The sequence below is a fragment of the Achroia grisella genome, unplaced genomic scaffold (assembly GCF_030625045.1).
Source record: "Achroia grisella isolate CSIRO2021 unplaced genomic scaffold, CSIRO_AGI_Agris_v1 utg869, whole genome shotgun sequence".
NCBI lineage: Eukaryota > Metazoa > Arthropoda > Insecta > Lepidoptera > Pyralidae > Achroia > Achroia grisella.
This window is the reverse complement of record NW_026713049.1, coordinates 1,908,960-1,931,516: the sequence shown is the minus strand read 5'-3', so window position 1 is coordinate 1,931,516 and position 22,557 is coordinate 1,908,960. Positions and strand designations below refer to the sequence as shown.

General features: G+C 31.3%; 2 protein-coding genes across 2 annotated transcripts; one reads left to right on the top strand and one right to left on the bottom strand.

Moving 5' to 3' along the window:
* Positions 1–288: 288 nt before the first annotated feature.
* On the bottom strand, positions 289–19,794 carry LOC131852865 (synaptic vesicle glycoprotein 2A-like). Its single transcript, XM_059203602.1, has 10 exons — positions 19,758–19,794; positions 12,536–12,766; positions 8,752–8,914; positions 5,698–5,879; positions 5,074–5,258; positions 4,186–4,367; positions 3,610–3,763; positions 2,770–3,044; positions 1,674–1,801; positions 289–335 (listed from the first exon to the last, which is right to left on the bottom strand). The coding sequence occupies exons 1-10, from the start codon at positions 19,792–19,794 to the stop codon at positions 289–291; spliced, it is 1,584 nt and encodes a 527-aa protein (XP_059059585.1).
* On the top strand, positions 15,171–16,176 carry LOC131852919 (F-box only protein 7-like). Its single transcript, XM_059203668.1, has one exon. The coding sequence runs from the start codon at positions 15,238–15,240 to the stop codon at positions 16,084–16,086; it is 849 nt and encodes a 282-aa protein (XP_059059651.1). The 5' UTR covers positions 15,171–15,237; the 3' UTR covers positions 16,087–16,176.
* Positions 19,795–22,557: the final 2,763 nt, after the last annotated feature.

Here is a 22,557-nt window from a genome sequence, read left to right as displayed (position 1 = left end):
TTAATATGTATTTGCAAAAAATAATATATGTATTTATTTGTATCAGTTGTCTAGTATCACAAGATCTGCTTAACGTGAGACTAGATGGCGCTGTTAATTGTCCTTAGTTATTTATTTATTTTTATGAAAATATGCACCATATTCTGGTAAATATACTTCTAATATATTAAAAAAAAAAAAATTACTAAAATAACGAGTGAATAAATTATAATTCAATAATTCGTATAATTTATTTTCTAAATATTTAAACCTATTTATTAGTATTCATTTTAACTATATAATAAAATATTAAGTCTTCTTCTTTTTCGGAAGGAAAAATGCCAGAATCACTACGCCTGAAAAAAAAATAAAAACTGATTAGACTATATCCTTTCGACAAAATTGCAATATCATATGCTGGGTAACTCTATTCTCCTAAATTTTAATTTAAAAATAATCTGTATTATTGAAGACATGTACATTTGAAAAGAACAAGAGCTGAGTTTGTTGTCAGTTCATTTCAGTACATAAGATGTCTATTATAGACTCTCATGAATATTATTATAAAGTATATTTTCTATTAAATCTCCTTTTGTTAAAAAATAGGTACCTACTAATTCCGTAGCAGGTCGTAATCTAACATGAAACTTTTATAACACCCCTATAAAGTACTAATTACACGTGCAACCTTCCCAACCGTTACATTCACCTCGTTTGTACAAATATACACACGGGCCTAGAAACTTATTATACAGAATAATAGGGTTATATCTAGAGGCCCATAACAGTAGCACTAAAAGTGAACTGCTTTGAGATAAAAATAACTCAGTACCTACGCCCTTTAACTCCATATTACTTGATGTTATCCATATAAAGTGATAACTATTCAGGATTCCCTTTGGACGATATTATGAATAGTAACTAGAGATATATTATTATGTACTATAATTAAAGAGGATAGAGCAATTTTAATATTATGAGTATGTATGGATGGAAACTTCTGAACAGATTTTGATGAAACTTTACAGTAATATAGCTTTACATCAAAATACCACATAGGCTACAAATATTAAACCGCGGGCGCAGCCAACATAACATAATCAAGAAAAACTATATTCATATGACATCATGGTACATGGTACCAATAGGAGTGGAGCTGCAATAAATAGGATTGCAAAAACGGGATCAATGTGACGCTAACAAAGTTGCGCCCATCAGCTAGTAATTTATATATATCTAACATATCTACAATTTTCATTAATATATATTTTTTTTATAGCATCGGAGATAAACGAGCCTAAATAATAACGAACAGCACCTGATGGTAAGTGAGTACCGCCGCGCCGTCCATGAGCACTCACAACACCAGTGAAATAGTTTAGTGAAATAGCTCTTTTGTATAAAGTTTCAATATCGTATCGGTTTATTTGTTGATGGAAATGGTAAGATTTATTTTATTTTCGGTTTAATACCAGTATCGCTTTATGTTTAACTAGCTACTCGGCCCGGCTTCTTCCGGGTGTACATGTATTCTATACATAAACCTTCCTCTAGAATCACTGTATCTATTAAAAAAGACCAATTTAAAATCTGTTGCATAGTTTTAAAGTTTAAAGCATACATACGGACAGACAGCGACAGCAACTTTATTTTATAGTATGTAATAGTTATTATTGTATAAAATGTTTACGTACTTATCATACATCCAAATAGGGTATAGAATGGTATTTCACAGCTCATACTTAACAGTATCGGGAATGTTACATTACCGACTAGGGTGCCAATTCGACCCACCATCATCATCATGGATATGGCTAAAGTTCTGAAATAGAAATTGTATATAAGCATATCATCATATTAATATAACTTCATTAGTTTTGTCACATAAGAGGCAGTCAGTCGACGAGAACGAAACATTTGATATGTCTATATTTCTCTATATATATGTGTTCCCATCACTACAGAGTTAGTCAGAAATATTAATCACACAAAGATTTTTGGTTTTTAACCTTATGACATTATTGTCTTTCTTTCTATAGTAAAACTCTAGTCTAAAATAAAATACTAGTATAAATACCAATATCGATATACACGATGCGATATAGGAAGCGATTCAGGGTACACCCCACTACTGCTCCTATATCCAGATTGTGTAGGCTGTTTTGGATACTATGATGATATGATGCTATGACAGCATTACAGTTTCATGATTATGACACTGGGTATATATTTTTCGAACGCTTAAGTTAAAGAAACACTACTAGGTTCTTATTGAGGTTGGATGCTCAGCCAGGTAAGGTAGCACACATGAAACTGCATCATTTTCTCCAATAAATAAAGTACAATTTCGTAATTCTGAAAATGAATTATGAATATTTCCACTAAATTGATAATGTGACCGTGCAGTTTCTAGAAAATTATTTTCTTTATTTTTCTACTTGGGAAAAGTTGATGAAACTGATTCATAAAAACACCCACTGACTATCTAGTTTTTTCTGTCTTTTTAGGACTTGATTACCTTTGTCCACTAACCATGTATAGTCTCTTTCCAATCGATTCCCTGGCCAATTCAAACGGTGATGGAATTTACAATGGCCTGAGCCGAAGTTCGAACTCCTAGCGATACCCTCAGAAGACGTATGCTTCAGGCAGGAGTTGGCCTTCAGCCATTCCATAAGTCCTTCCGAGGGTTAGCATTTGCACTCGTTGTATGAAGTTGTAAAGGCCAGGTGTGGCCAACAGCATTAGAATAGTTCTAAAAGGCATATACAGAAATAATAATCAAATTACCTAGTCGTAGTAGGAAAGCTTTCAACAATAATTGCTTGGTTCAACGCCATGACAGCTTGTGAAACCGATGTATCCAATGCAAATAGTACGACCACAGCAACTTTTGAGTTGGCAAATCTTATACCCAAAGTTGAAAAGCAACATATGACACCAGCTGTTATTATTAGAACTTTTTTACCAACTTTGTTTACTAAAATACTGCTTACTATCAAAGATAATAAACAAAAGCAGCCTATAATTAAGCTGTTAGTATATGTTTCATCTCCGCTTTTGTTCTGAAACAATTATATTAAATTGTTAAATATCATGCAATTACAGATATTTCAAGTACCAAAAATTCTGAGTGTTATAAACTAGACATTAAAAATTATAAATAGAATTGATAATATTCTCTATAATAATATCTTAAATGAATTCACACACCGCCATCTAGTACTAGGCTAAGCAGAGAGAGATTATAAATACACAGATATATTTTTTGGTAAAAAATACACACACACTCATAAAAAATACCTATATCATACATACATGGGATGTATGTGTATATCTATAACATATGTACATAATAAAATCTAAGTATATATATATCAGTTGTATATAATACAAGCTCTGCTTCCCTTGGCACTAGATGGCGCTGTGTGAATTATTCAGGGATATTATTATATTATAATTATGATATAGGTGAGACAGAGGTATCCACTTGGAATATTAAGTGTCTGTAATTAAACCTACATGTAGTCTTTATACACATTTTAATTTGATTATACAATATCTGAATTATATTTCTAAATTTTGTTTAAGTTATACAGTTTAGTTTTTAAGTTGTATAAACTGACTTACTGGTATACATTCCTCATTTGTAACGTTGTATGTTCTTAATTTCTCATCTTCGGCATACGCGTCCAACATGACGCACAGATCCTGGTTATTTGTACTGGCGTAATGTTCCACTACTGTCGATACTTGAGGAAACCATAATCGTATTACATTATACCTGGAAAATGTAACGTAATTATATGGTGTTAAAGTTGAATTTAGATCAGTGTGAATTTAACTTTCTTTAGTACATTTTTTTGTTTATATTTATATAAATATGTATATGTAAACTAAAAGTACTATAGTGTGCGAATGCATTTCCGTTGACTATACTAATGTGGTAAATACGAAAGTGTGTCTGTTTGTCTCATTCGACATATTGTCAGCGTCGAAATATCGGGGGCTTATTATTACATTATGTTATTAATATTATAAACGCGAAAGTTTGTGAGTGTGAATGGACGTTCATTACTCTATCACGCAAAAACTAAAACCGCAGGTACAGCTAGTATTATATATATATTCATCTTTATTACAATATGTTATATATATTATACAATATTATTAGATGTGTGCAATAGTATTAACTGTAATACTCACAATGACATAGTAATACAGTTCATAGTGCATATCATAGATAAGAATATCACTAATGGTCTCCGGAACATGGGTTTTATATTATGTAGACCCTTCACGATTTGATTAGAAAGAGTGGCCTTCACTTCTAAATTTTCATTTGTCCCATTCGTAATTTTCTTCGTTTCCTTCCATATATCCTTGAACTGTTAATAAATATTTATTTTTATATTAATACTATAATAACCTTCGACAATTCGAACTTCGCCATCTAGTCTAAAGCCAAGAGGAGCTTGTGTTGTGGTTAGGTTGAAAGCTTAGACCGAGATATGGCTCCGTCAACTGTTGCATTTAATACAACGTCTATAGTATCAATGTGCCTAACATTGATTTTAGAAGAAAAAGTGTAATCCATCACATTTAAAATAAGTAATCATGTTGCTAAGTAACAGTTTATATGTAACGTGATCGGAACGAGAATAAATTATATTTACTGCTGTATATATATAACAGACGCATAGGCATATATATATAATGGCCTATCGTCTATTACAGACGCATAGGCCATTATACATATATATGAATATATGTATATAATTGCCTATGCATCTGTAATAGACGATCTATGGCGTGATGGTCCCTGAACAGCTCTTTTCGTGGCTGTATAAACCAACACCAGAGCAGCATGGTCTACCACAGGCTCGACAGGAGAAATTATTAGCAGAAGTCGGTACTGAGCCGCCTAGACGGCGCTTCCGTCTCTTGTCAGTACGTCTTTGAAGCCAGTCATCGTAAACTTTTGTTTGATGGATATATTCAGTGGATATATATATATATATATATATAGTAATAATGTCACTACCCCATTAATGATAGCAAACGTGAAGATATTATAAATTTTCTTAAACTTACAGGATACGTTTCAGCGGACTTTCCAGTATTTATTTTGTATATTCTGATTAAAATCTCCCTTGCTTCTGAATATTTCTTTTGTATGACCAAGTACTTCGGACTTTCCGGTAAAAGTAGATAGAGCAAGAATGCCGATAGTGACCATAGTGACATTATGAATAGATAGAAATTCCACGTGTTCAAAACTGGAATAAAAAAGGAAATTCTGAAATTTTTGAGTGTTTATCTAAATATATAAAACTCAAACTTGGTGACTGACGTAGTGATCTATCAACGCACAGCCCAAACCACTAGACGGATCAGGTTGAAATTTGGCATGCAGGTAGATGTTATGACGTAGGCATCCGTCAAGAAAGAATTTTGATTAATTCAACCTCCAAAGGGATAAAATAGGGGATGAAAGTTTATATGAAACTTTCTCAATTTTAAACCGATCGCGCTGAGACTTTACATACATAAAGCTATTATGACGTAAGCATCCACTAAGAAAGGAATTTGATAAATTCCACCCCTAAGGGGATAAATTAACGCGAGCGAAGCCGCGGGCAAACTCTAGTAAGATTGTAAGACCATTAATTTTCAATTTAATTGACGCTATTTATAACATCTTAACAACATACTTACCAATAGACCCATTAAATAAGCTATATCTCCACTCCTGTTTCAATATAGCCCAAGATAGTCCAGCTATTAAGATTTGAGCAACACCAATGAACGAAGACTGCACCATTAAAATACGATCTCTGATACCGTTGTAGCAGAATTCTGCTGTGTAAGTCACACACGCACTGAATGAGGCTGCAAAACTGAAAATAAAAAAATAGTTATAGAATAGAATTTTATTTACTCTATTAATATATACAATAATATAACTATACGTACAAAGATAAACTTTGTATAAAGTTTGTACCTCTGTCTCACCTCGCCGTCAACTTACTTGGTAAGGTGCGTTTTAAGGAATATGGTAGAGATATTGCAGAGTACGCAGACGTAACAGGTGAATCCCCAAGAATAGTAACTAATGAGTGGCATTATGGATATCACAATTCATTTTGTGATGTTCATTCATCGTTTCATTCATCTGTGAGGCGACGGTTGCCACTTTTCATACGGTGTTTCGTCAGAACCGTCAGCTTGTTTGCCATTTCAATTATACTCAAAATAATTTTATAAAACAATCAACACGACAATAAATACAATATTTTAAATAAAGTATCCTTTCAACCATAATCTTAGAGATAATTAAAAATACGCTTAACTACAGAATTTATAAAAAATCTTTAAACATGTAAAAAGGAAATTTATAAAAGCTGTATTTGCCAAGCGGCACAATAGATTAACTGAACTGATTTCATGCTCATTCTATTAAACTCCAATGGTGCCCCGCTAGTGTATACCATTAGCGCAGGCAGATATACAATTGTATGTACTCGTATATACGAGTATAATGCTTATATTAAAACAAAACTTTTTTCTTCAAAAAAATATCGTTTGAATCATTCTACCTCATCAGATAAACTCAAAGATGATTTGGTAAAAGTAACAATTGTTGAGGAGAGTACGAAGAAGTCTACCAACTGACATTTTGTGGATGGAGTCATGTGAAAGTTACGAAAGTAATCAGAAACGTGTAGGCGTACATTAATCAATGTACTCGGTACGTGTTGGGATGAAACATTCTGTAATGTAGCTCGACGTTGCTTTGCGTATGAATGTAATCTCATACATATTTTATGTGAGATGTCTTATAAATGAGCCTTGTGTTTAGATCTGTGGTTTCAATTAGGTAGAGAGATCTATGGTATTGTACGAGTTATATTATATTCCGTAATTTCTCTTGTATGTTTCGGATGTAAGTTTTAAGAACCGGTTGTAGGTCTGAATCCGGTTATTAAAACACGTGCTAAAAATACTTTTTGCTATTTCGTTATATCCTAAAGGAAGGAAAGGAAGACTAAGCCTTGGTGACTGATTAATTTTGTTAAGAAAGTGTAATTAGTGTAGTTGTGAATTCAAATTATTTTGACTTTTAAAATCTTGCACTATTTGGTAGTTTATATTCATATAATACCCTAAATTAGTTGCATTTTCATCAGGATTAATTGAGACCCTTGTATCTTTACCTACATTTTCTCAATTATCTACATTGTGAATGTAAGGAAATAACGATACAATAAAACTTCAATCTAAGTTAATTTGAATATAGAAGTAGTTTATTTGTACATATGTATTATATATTTCTACAGCGTTTGAAATTATTTATTTATACTCGTACCTAACAAAAATAATTAGACAGCTGCACTTTTGGTAGGAGCTAATTTATCTACTCTAATAGTCTCTGATCTACACACACAAGTAACTAATGTAAGCTTAAGGCTGCTGATATACAGTCGGTTAGTTATCTCTACTCAAAACGGAGCATAGCTAACAAATGCGCCCATTGGAGTCCATCAAACCTTTCTCGTATTTGTGTAACCTAACAATAGATCGAGTGTATATCTGCAGCAGTCTAATTGTGGAAAAGGAATATAAATTATACTCACATCAGGTCATCGTCCAACCTAACAATGTACCAACTGTATATTTATTTATTTAAATAACTTTAATGCACATCATTTCAAAGTACCTATATATGGCGGATTTAACACCATGCGTCATTATTTTGCAGTGAACCATGAGTGGTGCAGACAATAATTGTTGGCGGTGCAAATATACATAAATGATATATTGGAAAATACATGTACAAATACACATATGAATAAATAGCTACGTAGCTATTTATTCATATATATTTATATGATTATCATATAGATAGAATAGAATAGAATAGAATATCATTTATTCAAATAAACTTAGTTTAAGCACTTTTGAATAGTCAACATTTTTTTAAATCTACCGCTTATTCGGGAAGCTGTCTCATCACAAGAAAAATAAGCAAGAAACTTGTGTGTTGCTCTTTTAAACAATCCTTGTAAGTTCACATTCTACAAGTCGAAACGTGTGAATACAAACTACCAACCAGCACTAATTTGTTTAGGCTCAAATATAAAAACACAATAAGATTAAACCAGTCGTAGTGATAAGAGCAGACCAGTCCCTAGCAAGCAGCACTAGTTCACGAGTATGACGGATGAACCAGCCATCACTGCGCTCGACCATATTTTAGGGAGCCCAATGACCCGGCCCACCACTCCGCCACATGTCTGGACATTTTAGTGAGCATGACTACTCATTCCACTCAACCACGTCACAGCTACAAAAATTACTATATGGTAGTTACAGTATTCGCACTTTACATAAGGATGCATGCGGCAATCAATACAAAAGCCGCTACGCTATCATATATCAAGAAAGCAGTATGAAAAAAAAATTATAACGTTGTCCGCAAATAAACTTAAACTTGCTATATATTTCTATCATCTATAAATTCATCTATCCTATAATAAGCTTTTTTGCATAACATTTGTTTAATATAAAGTTTGAATTGCCTCTCTGTCAGATTTAGCGTAGATTCTGGCAGTTTATTATAGAATCTTACGCAATTACCGTAAAATGAATTACTAACTTTGTGTAGACGGCATTTAGGTAAAATTAACTATGATCTATATGATATGTATCTAGATAGTTATATCAACAACCTAAGTATGGAAAATAGAATCAAAATGGACATATACTCACAGCATTCCTTCAAAGAATTTCGCAGTAACAAGCAACTCGTAACTTTGACTTGAACCTCCTATGACGGTGAATATGAAGATACCTCCATAACCGATGTGTATAAATATCTTCCTGCCGAATGTGTCTGTTAGAAAGCCAGCTACAAGCGATGAGAATAACATGCCTGAAAGTGAACAAGATTATTTATTTTTATATGACGACCTCGGTGGTCTAGCGGTCTAGCACACCGCTTTATGTCCGATGGTCGCGGGTTCGATTCCTCGCACGGCACAAACATTTGTATTCATGAGTATGATTGTTTGTATCGGTCTGGGTATTTTCTATGTATAATATGTATGTATTTACGAAAAAAAAATTATCTATGTATTTATATCAGTTGTCTAGTACCCATAACACAAGCTTTAGCTAGCTTATCTTGGGTCTAGATGGCGCTGTGTGAATTGTCCTGAGATCCTGAGATTATTATTATTATTATTATATCATCAAAATATTTGCAGTTAAATACTCGTTTGATCGCTTTTGATTAAGTATATATATATAAGTAGTTATTTGTGTTAATATTTAATTAATAATAGAACTCAGACCAAACTGTCAAATTTAACATACAATTTTGTAGTTTCAAGTAACACTTCAGTTGAATCGACATGTCGTAATAAAGTTGTATATCTAAATGACGACTACTATGGACATATAAGAAAGAAAGAAAGAAAGAAAAAATATTTTATTCAGTAGTATTATAAAGGTATATAGCACATACAAATCATATAAGTTTTATATATGATATATTTCATACAGAATAAATTCAGATTAAAAAATCATTTATTCATGTAGGACATTTTAGCCGCTTATGAATACCTAGGGGTATTCATAAGTCCGTAATATGAAAGAAGTTTGTTTGATATTTAGAATAATAACAATATTTAATGAGTACAATAATTAAAACACATCAGTACGATTATCCAATATACCTAGTTCAGGACAGAATTATTATATTTATTCATATTATTATCCTAATCGGTTGGAATTTGATTACCATTAGACAAGCTCGTAACGGCAGTCAAGTTTCCGCACTGAATGTTTGTGGTCTTACACATGCTAATTGTAGCTGAATTAAACAAAATAATATAAATGCAATAAGTAGTAAAATTAGTAAGTCTATATATTAAATATTGTTTAAATAAGTTGAAAATATAAGAAGACTTGCTGACTCCGCAAACGTTGTTTAGCTATATAAATTAAAATAGCTATTAAAAAATTGAGGTTCATGCTAGAATGGTGGAAAATTAGGGTTGTGTGTATTATTCAATCCTAAATAATAATAAAATGAAAATAAAATATTATGTCGAAAAATAAAAAATATATATTTAGGGGTGGATATTCCTTACCACTTAGGGGTATGAAAAATAGATATTAGCCGATTCTCAGACCTACTGAATATGCATATAAAATTTCATAAAAATCGATCAAGCCGTTTGGGAGGAGTATGGTAACTAACATTGTAACACTAGAATTTTATGTATAAGATATTCAATGCTTTGTTTACAATACACATACCAATAAAATTTATGAATAACAAAAATACTCTTCAAATTCCATGCAAATCTCGTACCTATAATAACATACCTATATACAATAAATATGGTTTAATTAAAAACCAACTGTATTCCGAAAAGAAGAATAAAATAAAAATATAAATACAATGTGATTGTAGTCAAACATGCTCAAACTTCGTAATAAGAAAAAAATGTACATGTACGGCAGAAAAAATTAAATTAAATAATAATACTAATAACGTAATATATAAGTAAGCAATCTTAAGAGAGACAACCATTTTAGTACATACGAGTATATAATGATATATTATCAGCATCTAAAAAATACTTAGTTATATTAAGATATACTCAAATATAGTAATGTAGTGAATAGAGAAAATAGACTGAGTAGACAGAATATCGGCAAATATGTGTAAAAACAAAACATTCCGTTTATATTAGGTACTACTGCGTGAACGAGAATAGGAAATGTGACATTTCATTTGTCATTCCCAGTATTAATATAAACCTAAATTTCAAAATGTATGTATGTCAATGTATCCATTTTTAGGCTCTCATGTTCATATATGTATGTACATTCATTTATAAACTTTTGCAACGCAACGAATTTGTATTAATAAACATTACAAAGCATTTTTGTTATCGTAGACATGTTTCAAGCTGTTACCATATTGATAATGTCTAACTATTGTCATTAGTGTTACTAGAATTTTAAATTATTTAATTAATATAATTTCCTTAAATATTTTAATTCAGAGAATATTAATACCAAAGAAATGTTGTTTTCGCATATAAATATTTTAATTTATTTTTTAATATTTATATTATAACCTAATTATCCACGACCTATTTTTAGAACTACTATATTTAAATAAATATTTGCGGTTTAATTGATGTCACATGGAAATGACACAATATTACTATTATTACTCAGATTTCCTGTATAAAGTAGTATCTACATGAAAAATATTATATAAATTTATTTGTAAGTTTAGTTAAGAAAGCGTAAAATTTACATTAAATAATTTTATATCGGTATAAGTATTTTCTTCAATAATTTCATAATTCATAATTTCTAGCAATTTTGTTTGCATAAAATATTGTAATTTGTAATCTAAAAGATATAAACAAACGCTAGGTTTTGATAGACATTTTGAGATTCAAATAAATTTAGCGGGATTAAATATTAGATATTTGATTAAAGAAACTCTCTAATCCAGAATCAATATTTATTTCTGTAGACTATAAATGAACAGTACAAAAGTAATAACTGAACAATTGTATAACAAATTTCCTTTTAACATTTGTTTAAGTTATATTGTATAAACATGTCTACGAAGTTTAGACTTTGTAATACTTATTAAACTTCTAATAATAATAATTGATTGATCATGTTGAATGTCTTCAATACTGTAGTTTTAATTAAACTCAACTTAATTACAGAATATTGTTTACACTAACTGCCGCGACTTTAATTTCATTATTATAGTATAGATAAGATCATATTACATAATTATAGGCACATCGGTAAGGAGAGTGGAAGAAATAATTGGGGCTTCACATTTACGCTGTTCTTTTTAATTTCGTTGTTCTTTTGTTCACACGAACAAAATACACACAATGAAAGTGAAAGACAACGAAAATTAGTGTTTGGGAATGAATTAGAATGAGAAAGTGATGTATCATTCTAAGCAATCATCAAACACTAACTAAAAGATGCAAAATGCAATACCCACTAAAGTTATAAATGTGAAAGATTTGATAATTTCGAATGAGCGATAATATTCTATACACGAATTTTCTAAATCCGGTGTTATACGAGACTTTGTAGACTTTGAAATACAACCTATGACCGGCGTCATGATAAAATATACCTTCAAGTTTTGATTAAGATCTGTACAGTAATAAAAAGTGAGAAACCGACAGACATACAAATTTTCACATCTTAATAATATTATAAACACGAAACATTGTCAGTATGGATATTTGGTACTCTTTCACACTAAAACTACTAAACGGATTTTGATGAAACTTTACAGTGATATTGCTTATACATCAGAACAACTAAATTAATAGGCTATATTTTATATTAAAATTCAATGCAGGTGAAACCGCAGGCACAATTAGTTTATAATATTAGCATGCATTAACATAAGGCAGTTACCCTTACACGAATTCATACAAGTAGTGACACGGAATATAGGTAGCTAGTGACTAAACTAAACACATACCTGAGTATGGTGCGGCATTTAAAAATCCTTTCTGCAACAGACTCATATTTAAATCACATTCTGCGCTCGGTAATAAATATGATGTGGTGTTACTGACAGCGACCCCTGCTACGAACCCCGTCAGGGTCGTCAGCAACAGCTGGATGTGATATCTCCCAAATTCACATGCTCTGAGAGCATTGTCAATCTGTTTTATAGGAGTTTCTTCTTTCTTATCCACGTGGTCCTCATCTGTGAAATAATTTACTATTTCTTTATATTTTTAACTAGCTGTACCCGCGACTTCGTCAGCGTGGAATTTAACTTAATTTTTCTAAAATAAATGTAGCCTAAGTTACTTGTAATAAGTAGTTTCTTACATCTGACACCTGCCAATAAAAATTCCGTCAAAATCCATCCATTTCAGAGATTAGCCGGAATAAACAGACTGACAGACGAAAATTGAAAAAAAAAAAATATTTTTATGTATATATCGTATTTATATTCATATGCATATAGTAAGAAACGGTTATTTCAATATTACAAACAGACACTCCAATTTTATTTATATGTATAGATAATAATTATTTGTATGTAAAATCATTTAATCAGAGATAATAAGCAGTCATAAAAATAATATAAGGATAAACCATGTTTTAAATGATAAACCATTACCATTTAATTCTAAACTGAGTAGAGTTTGTCTTAAGGGTGATAAACTGGTATAAATACTTCTTTTTTGTATTAAACTACATTCATAATATATAGAATACAAAACACCCAGAACAATACAAACAATTTTACTCCTAAATGTTAAACATGTTCACATCTGGTTAGGAATGGGCACCAGCAATCAGAAGTCAGACGGTGAACTAAACCGCAAGACTACAGACCGTTCGGATGACTATATATATCTAGTACAGCTACCAGCTCTAAGATTTCAACACTAAATACTAATTATTCAATTTAAGCTATTTATGGCACATTCTTATACATTATTACCTCTTTGCTCAGGCAAATAATTACGCAACCTCATTCTCATCATTACAGTGAAAAGCCCTTTTAACGTCTTATGTAATTAATAAATTGGTTTATAACATTAATGAAAAGATATTATATTAAACAATATAACATGCCGTTACAACTTTTATCCACAATGGGTTAGTTAGAGCATTGTCAATTTTCGACGACTGGGTGAATACAACACTTGTTTTGTTCAAATTCAAATTCCAAATATCTTATTATATCTTTATTATATTAATATCGTTATTGATGGCCTTCCGGTGGCTCGCGGGTTCGATTCCTCGCACGGCACAAACATCTATATTCATGAGTATGATTATTTGTATCGGTCTGGATATTTTCTATCTGTATTATTTACGAAAAAAATGTATCTATGTATCTGTATCAGTTATCTAGTATCCATAACATAAGCTTTAGTTATCTTAACTTGGGTCTAGATGGCGCTGTGTGAATTTTCCTGAGATTATTATTATTATTTATTCATGTAAATCTATTACAGACTTTTATGATATGTTAGATTTACCGCCAGTTCGGAATGATTTCGAGATGAGAAGAACTAACAAGAAACTCAGCTCATATTCTTTTCTTCTGTTCATATTTGAATTCAATGATCAGATCATTGTGTACCATGCCAGGAATCGAACTCACCACCATCGGAAGTAAAGCGGTTGTTTTTTTTTTTGTTTTGACCTTTTGTGTGTAATTTGAAGTAGTAAGACGCCACGATGTTCTCTCAATATAATATAACTTTGATTAAATTTCGACATTCGTTAGATTTGGCAAAAACATCACATTACTGTTACATAAATTAGATTATCATGATCAAAATTGCTCAGACATTAATCTTATAGAGACATTAATCAACTCGGTCCCCGTCTCTTGAGTTAGAATATTAGCTCTATGAATACTCCATTGCTTTCAGTTCAACGGGTACAAGTAGATATAAAAATGTCTTGCACATAATATAATAATTAACCTGAACAATTCACATACAGGTATTATTATTCACATAAATGAAGTAAAAGGAAGAAGCAGATAATGATGATGAAGATAATGGTGGTGGTGGTGATGATGATAATGATAGTAGTGGTGATGAGGATGATAACAATTCACATAAGTGTAACTAACTGTTCTTCATTTCACACTTGTGATCTGTTTCCGCTGGTTTATCAATTTTACTCTTACATTTTTAGTATTTTATGTTTCTATATGTACCCACCAATATCAATTAGTCAGTAAGATTCATGTTATACGTATATTTATATTTGCCTTATTTCTGACAAACAAGTATTTTATATAATTAGTCTACCCAAAGGTAGTCTGGAAGAGATTGCTTAGCAATAAAACCTTTTATATCAGTTATTGTGAATGTATTATTTTAATAATATTGATTTATATAAATAAGTAAAATATTTATTTGTATTTCATGTTAAATACTCCGAACAAAGCCGGTTAATTATTTAAATAATGTGTTTAATGTTTATTTTTATTATTACTGTATTATTTTCTTTACCATTAATACATATTATATTTTTAAAAATATAAAGCGTGTAGGTTTATGTTTGCATTGAATAAATCTATTTATAGACAAACAGCTGTCAGCTTGACAGTGATATTGCGCCTAAATTGACAACACGCTCGCTGCCTAAATCAATTTTACAAAAACATTCAATATAGGAGAAGACTCACAAAGAGCGATAATGGAAAAGAAACTCACAACTTGGAATCTAAATGAACAATTATACCGTCAATATTATCAGACAGTGAGGCGAGTTGTAGAGACGTTAATTAAACCAGACAGTTTGAAACAGGACTTGTTATTTGCATTATTACTTGTAATAATGAAAGACAACGATTTTCTGCAACTGGAGGAAATTGGAAGAAATGTTATTAGTACAGAAGACTTTTTGCTGTCCAGAAAACAAAAAGACATCGGAATGTATGAGTCTGTGTTAGTATTGAATGGATTCCAGAATACTCCATTGAAAATAATCGCGAGTCCGTTGAACGATGCCATTTTAATCAACGCCACAATTCCGGAGTTGTATAAAGAAACTTATTCTATTTGTTTGAAAGTTAGCAACTACGTACTCACTTCTGATTTGGGGATACCAGCCAATTTTTATAACTTGAACGAATTGGTTGTTACTTTGAAAGATAAGATATTGAATCCAATCAAAAGTGGTATACTAAACTATCACAGTTATCCAAGTGCTAACCTTTCGGGTCTGCCTGAAGATATTGTGGACCAGATAGCTATGAAATTGCACATTAAAGATGTGATTGCACTTTCGAATTCTTGTAAACGCATGCATATGGTAATAAACAATGAACGACTATGGTCTGATCTATTCAAGAGGGATTTCCGTGATAAACATGAAATTGGAGGCAGTGACTATATGAATAAATATAAAGAGGAATATATTTCGAGAAGGGATGCTAAATTCCAGCTCTTAAGTAATATCGGATCTGAGAGTTTTCGACAATTTGCAGAATTGCCAGATTATATGAGACATGGTTCAGATTCAAGATGGGAAGTTATTTTGTGAATGCGTAAATTTGAAAATTTATTTATTGTTTCTCTTTAACCGTTGAAAATAGCTTTGAAACAATCTTTTGGTAAATTATTTTGAATCATTATAGATATATTTATTATTTTTAACATTCTACCATACATAAAGATTATTAATTTATATACCTAACTCGTAAAAGTATCATATTATTATTTTATAATTTATTTAAATGTACTAACCTCAGGACAATTCATACAAAGCCATCCAGTCCCAAGTTAAGCTAACTAAAGCCTGTATTATGGGTACTAGATAACTGATCCAAATACATATATATATTTTTTTTTCCTAAATACATTATATATGTATATATAATACACAGACCCATCTAAACAATCATACTCACGCGTACAAATGTTTGTGCAGTACGATGAATCGAACCCGCGACCAGCTTAAGTAAAGCAGTGTGGTAAACCGCTAGACCACCGAGGCCTTTCTCACCTAATTGATTTGAAGATAACTTATTATTAACAACAGTTCTACAATTCTAAGTTTGTATTATAACAGTAAAATTGAGTTCATTTGTATGACAGGTAAATAACTATGTAATGATAACAATATGAACATATCACGTAGTAGATCAAATTTAAAGTATTATTACGAGAATGCCATATCAATCTTCTGATAATCGGCAAAGGTGTATAAATCTGGATTTATTTATACACCTTATTCATAGACGTATACCCATTAGCACTATTAATATGATAATTGATAATTAATGCACGTTGCAGTCATTATTATATTGACGTTATTTCTCTATAATTAAAAATATATATTTCAAGTTTCTTTTATAGGACAAATTGACCCACCTGATGGTAAACGATAGCCGACTTTTTTTGCCAAGTAGCTGACTCCTGGCTGGCTACTTTTATTTTAGGAAAATAAAGTTAAATTCCACTCTGACGAAGTCGCGGGTACGCTACTAGCTGAAGTTAATGTTCGCGGCTTGATTGTCGGCGGTATCGCCATCAATCAAGCCGGGAACATTTAACTACAAGAATCGCCGGGTGACTCACTAGTATTAGATAACGATTACAGTAACTCGTCTCATCATTACATAGTATAAAATAAAGTTGCTGTCGCTGTCTGTCCGTCCCTATGTATACTTAAATATTTAAAACTACGCAACGGATTTTGAAGCGATTGTTTTTAAAGAGTGACTCTGTATATATATATATATATTACATGTGCACCTATACGAGGCCGGGGCGAGTAGCTAGTTCGCTCATAAAAAAAGTTTTGCTTTCAATTTAATATCGACGACATTTTTTAAGGTTCTAACGACAAACAGATCGTTCAACCGGCTCGAATTATAAAGTCCAACAAAAATTGTTACACCAGAAAATTTCTTCACTAAAATGAGCTAACTCTGTTATCTAATAGATGATATTGCGTTATATTATATACGTCATTAGTATTCATTATATACACAGTAGCTCAGCACTAGATAAAGATAGGTAAATATAATTAAAGGCGGAAATTTAAAATTATATTTACAGCCGGCCGTGGTGATGTAGCGGTTTAACACTTACTTACTTTTCGCGGGTTCGATTCCTGTGAAATGCATACGTTTTTATTAATAAGTATGGCTGTTCGTGGTCATCTGAATGTTGTTATTTATGTATTTATTGAGAAAAAAATATATATGTAAATACAATTGTGTGATATATCCTGAGCAATTTATATTTCTTATTATTAATGCGAGTTAACATAGTTAGCTAAATTTTCTTGTAAAAGAGCTGTATGTTTGTTTGTAAGAAGTTCAGTTATAAACATTTGAGTGCGAAAATTATGGTAGTGCTAAAATCGGAATGATCAGGTTTATATACTTCCATTAAAGGAAAGTTAACCTTTCCTGTATTTATGGTTAAGGCATAAATAAAGTAACGAAAGGGATTTCTATTACTCTTGTTATAGTCATATGTTTTTTTATGTTAGTGAAACGGTAAAGAACATGGCGGTAGGAAAAACTTATAACAAAAAATTTTACGTTTATAAGTGGTTGAAATGTCCTACATGAAGAAATAATTTTTTAATTTGAATTTGATTTGCTCACGACTTCACGACTGCTTCACGACCCTGGGTATCAATACTGATTAATACATTCAAAAGTCCAAATATCGGGCTACTACCTAATATTGAGTAAAAACTACATATGATGACTAGGGCCCTCACAGGACACTGCAAATTAAACAAGCATATGGCAAAATAAGGCCTATGCGCGACAAAAATCTGCAGATTCAGCCAAACTGAAGAGAAAAAGCCACTACACATCCTATGTGGTTGTAGCCCACTCATGCATAAACGAAATATCTCCTTTGGAAAGTTTACACTCTTTCCCGAGGAGATAAAAACCATCGCTCCTAAGAATATCCTTCAATTCTTGTCCCTGACGGGTCTAGGTAGCGAACTCTGAAAATGGGCAAGCACAGAAGATCTATGTAGGTCGCAGTGTTACAAGTGCTATAAACACCTGACAATAGCCCAAACAACCTTATGAATCCTAAAAATCTATACTAAGTAAGTAAAAATCTATATTCTTCTAAGCCACAACGCTGTTAAATTTATACACATATACTATACTATACTGTATATATACTACTATATATATACTATAATATACTTTTATCCTAGATGAGGTAGTTAGCGGCAGTATGGACTATCGACGTGGTGAACGCACTTGACATATCTATTTATTATTTGCAAGGTATACATATATCAATCCAACTTAGGGAGCAATCCTACTGCCTTTGATATTAGTTTGGTTAATTATAGTTGTTACCATCATCCATAGTCAGAAATATAAATTGACACAAATGTTTTTTTTTTCTATCAGATTTGTACTGACAACCTTTTTGGCGGAAGTCAAAGCAATAACCACTAGACCAACGATCTGTTGACTGTCGTTATTACAGTAATGTGTGTAATTTTCAGAAATGTATGCAAAAGTAGATTTTCGTGTTAATTAATTATTATTATTTGTCTTAATGAAGCGCTGATGAAGCGCGGTAAATGAGAGAGTTGTCTATTGGTTTACTGTCTCTACATAGACTGAAAGGTCATGAGTTCAAATCAGGGTAACACCAAAAAAAATTGTTTATTGATTTATATTTCTAACTTACTTTCAGTTGATGGTAAACACCGATAACAAATTAAACTAATCGAAAATCGTATTTGAATACACAGTGGTAGAAGGAACCCACTTGTTCCTTCCACCACTGTGTATTCAAATATACCGAGGGAAACATGGGCATATAATTGATTATGACTCTGACTACCCTACTTGGGAGATTAGTCGTAAAGGTATGTTTTATTTATTAATAAATGAATAAGGCTTCATAAATCTTTACATAGTATAAAATGAAGTCGCGTCCGCTGTCTGTTCACTTAGATCTTTGAAACTACGCAACTAATTTAAATGCAGTTTTTAGCAAGAGATAGAGTGATACGAGGAAGGTTTATAGGTATAATACATGTATAAACAGAATATAATACGTGGGAAAGCAGACGGGTTAACTACTGTTATATATTTTGGATCCAAACTAGGATACAGCTAATGAGCCACAAATGGACAATGATAGACAATAATATAAAAACAAAAATATATAAGGTGTTTTTTTAATATAATTTTATATGGTTCACTGACTTACCATTTTCGGCCAGAGCCGATAAGTTTGCCTCACTCATTATAACTACTCAAAAACACAATATAATATTAAGTTATCAGAAACTAGTTCTTAAGCACTTCATCATTCCAATATATTTCATCAACTGACACATCTCACATACCACCTGTGTTATTGAAGGTCTTTTAATAAATTAACCACACTAATGAGACACATCATAGTATGCTATATTACCTGTACCATAATCATAATTGGAGATCATTATAAATTGGTTAAGGTATGTTGACTTGAGATAGTGGTGTGTTTATTTAGTTATATTTAGTTATATTATTTTGCTAACTTTTACTACTAGATAATTTTAATATTGCTCAATATTAATTCTTGCTTGCAAATTTGCATGTTTCTTACAAAACAATACAGCGTCATTTAGTCCCAAGTTACGCAGAGTTGTGTACAACTAATAGAACTATTTAAATACAAATATATTTTGTGACGACTATACTGGCATCCACTCCGATTTTTTTTTATACTATTTTATTTTATTTCCACACTTACAGCTATTTTTACAAGTCTTAGCCTAATACAATAGTGTAGCAAACATTATTTTTTTGAAACGTTTGTACTGGCTGTTCTCTTTTAGAAATATGTAATATAGTAAAACAATTTATAAAGGAATAAATATTTTAATTTTTAAATATTGAAGTGACGTATATATAATTTTATTTTATAGTTTTAGATTAGAGAATATAAAAAAAATATTAAATATATTTATATCAAAAGTGTTTCTCAATATGTCCACAGTATTCTTAATAGTCGAGGCTAGCATCACATTTCACAGGCATCAACTCTTTGCCTAAGCTATATTAAAGCTACATTATTCATGAAATAGCTTTAATTATTCTCAGAATAATAAATGATAATAATAAATATAATGTAGATAGATGTAGTAGTATAGTACATATTCATTAATTTATTATTTTTAATAACAATTACTATTTGAGACTTAAATTAAATTATATGATACTAATTTGATTGTAAATATATTTCAAGACTAAATAAATAGATTAATATATCATAATAAAATTAATTTTTAATTAACTACATCGTAAGTAATAACCTTTTTAGTCTAATGTCAATCACCAGATGACCTGATAGCCGTAGTTGTTGCCACTTACCATCAGGTTGTCCGTTTGCTTGTTTGTCAATCTGTGTATTTACATAAAGAAACCGTGATTTGTGACTTATGATACATGGGATCTATACAAATCTGATCTACAAAATGAAAGTAGATTTTTTTTATCACTGACTTTCTGATAATGGAAACACCATTAACAACCAAATGGTAGGCAAATGGAAGGGTACCTTCTGCTTTTGCTGTCTGTTAGTTTCAAATATGCACAACGAAATCTAAACATGTCATGTATTTATATCGTACACCGTACGAAAGCGCGAAGATAACAAATAATTGTAACATTATTTGATTATGATAATGATAGTAACTCTGGCTATACCATCTGGAATCACAGTCGTGAAGTTAGGATTATTATGACCAGTCCAAAACATATATCACAATGGATTTAAATTTTATTATCCCTATTCTTATAAACTTTTATACTCCCAACTCCGGACATTGGTTGTAAAATCAGGGAACGTGCGGCAGCCAATATTTGCTGGCAGTATCCAAGTTGCGATTGGGAGTTTTAAGTTTTGTGTAACTAGAAGTATGGTCGGTAGATTTACATTTAACTTTCTGCAGTTCATTGTAGACACGTGCCGAGTTCACGTGTCTAATATTTCAAATATGGACGCAAAGTGACTTTGTTGGGAAAGTTTATAAAGTAGTTCCGTCGAGTTCACCGGAAACTATTGAGTTTACAATGTTCTAAGTGTATAACTTAATACGCATACGTTGAATTGATATATGTATTATTTTTCAAAGTTGTTTTAAAATCGTAATAATATTATGTTTTGTCAGTTTGTTTGTTACAATATGTTATTAACAATTTATTTAAACGTTGTGTTTTATGCGGATAATTTCTCAAGAAAGATTAACAGTTTTTCTCGATTGAAACACAACAAAAAAAAGATTGAGTTACAGAATATGTTGTACATTTAAGAACATAGTACAGACTCCTTACATGCGGGCCGCTGGCTGACACGACAATTCGCATTTTTAAATATTTATATTTTTATACGAATATTGTCATTTTGTTGCTATGGTTTTGTTATTATTCCGTTATTGCTCTTGCCTTCTACTACCGTACTAGTTTTGTTACGACATATATTTTTATAATATATTATACATTCTTATTGCGCTTTTGACTACCACATTGTTGGCTGCACCGACCCCAGCGCCCTATACATAGTCCCACATAAACATATTCTGTAACTACTGTACTGTATATACATATGTACGTAGGCTAAAAAAGCTGAATCTACTAAATTTCCTCAAAGTTTCTCTCCCAGTCACGCGATGAACCCGGCACTTAACTAGTGGAGTACTCAAAAGTTCGTCTTAGCATTTTTTTTCTTGTATCCAACTACATAGTCTGACTGGTTACGTATGTGTAGACGAAGCAAAACGTCTATTTCAAAGGAATCTTTCTCTATATTCAGATAAGTTTCTTACTACACTATTTAGATAGATAAATAAAACCTTTAATTGCGTTAAAGGACATACACACATGGTATAGTAATAAAAAGAAAAATATGCAAAGTAAATCAGACAACCTCGGTGGTCTTGCGGTTTAACACACCGCTTCACTTCCAATGGTCGCAAGTTCGATTCCATGCACGGTACAAACATTTGTATTCATGAGCATGA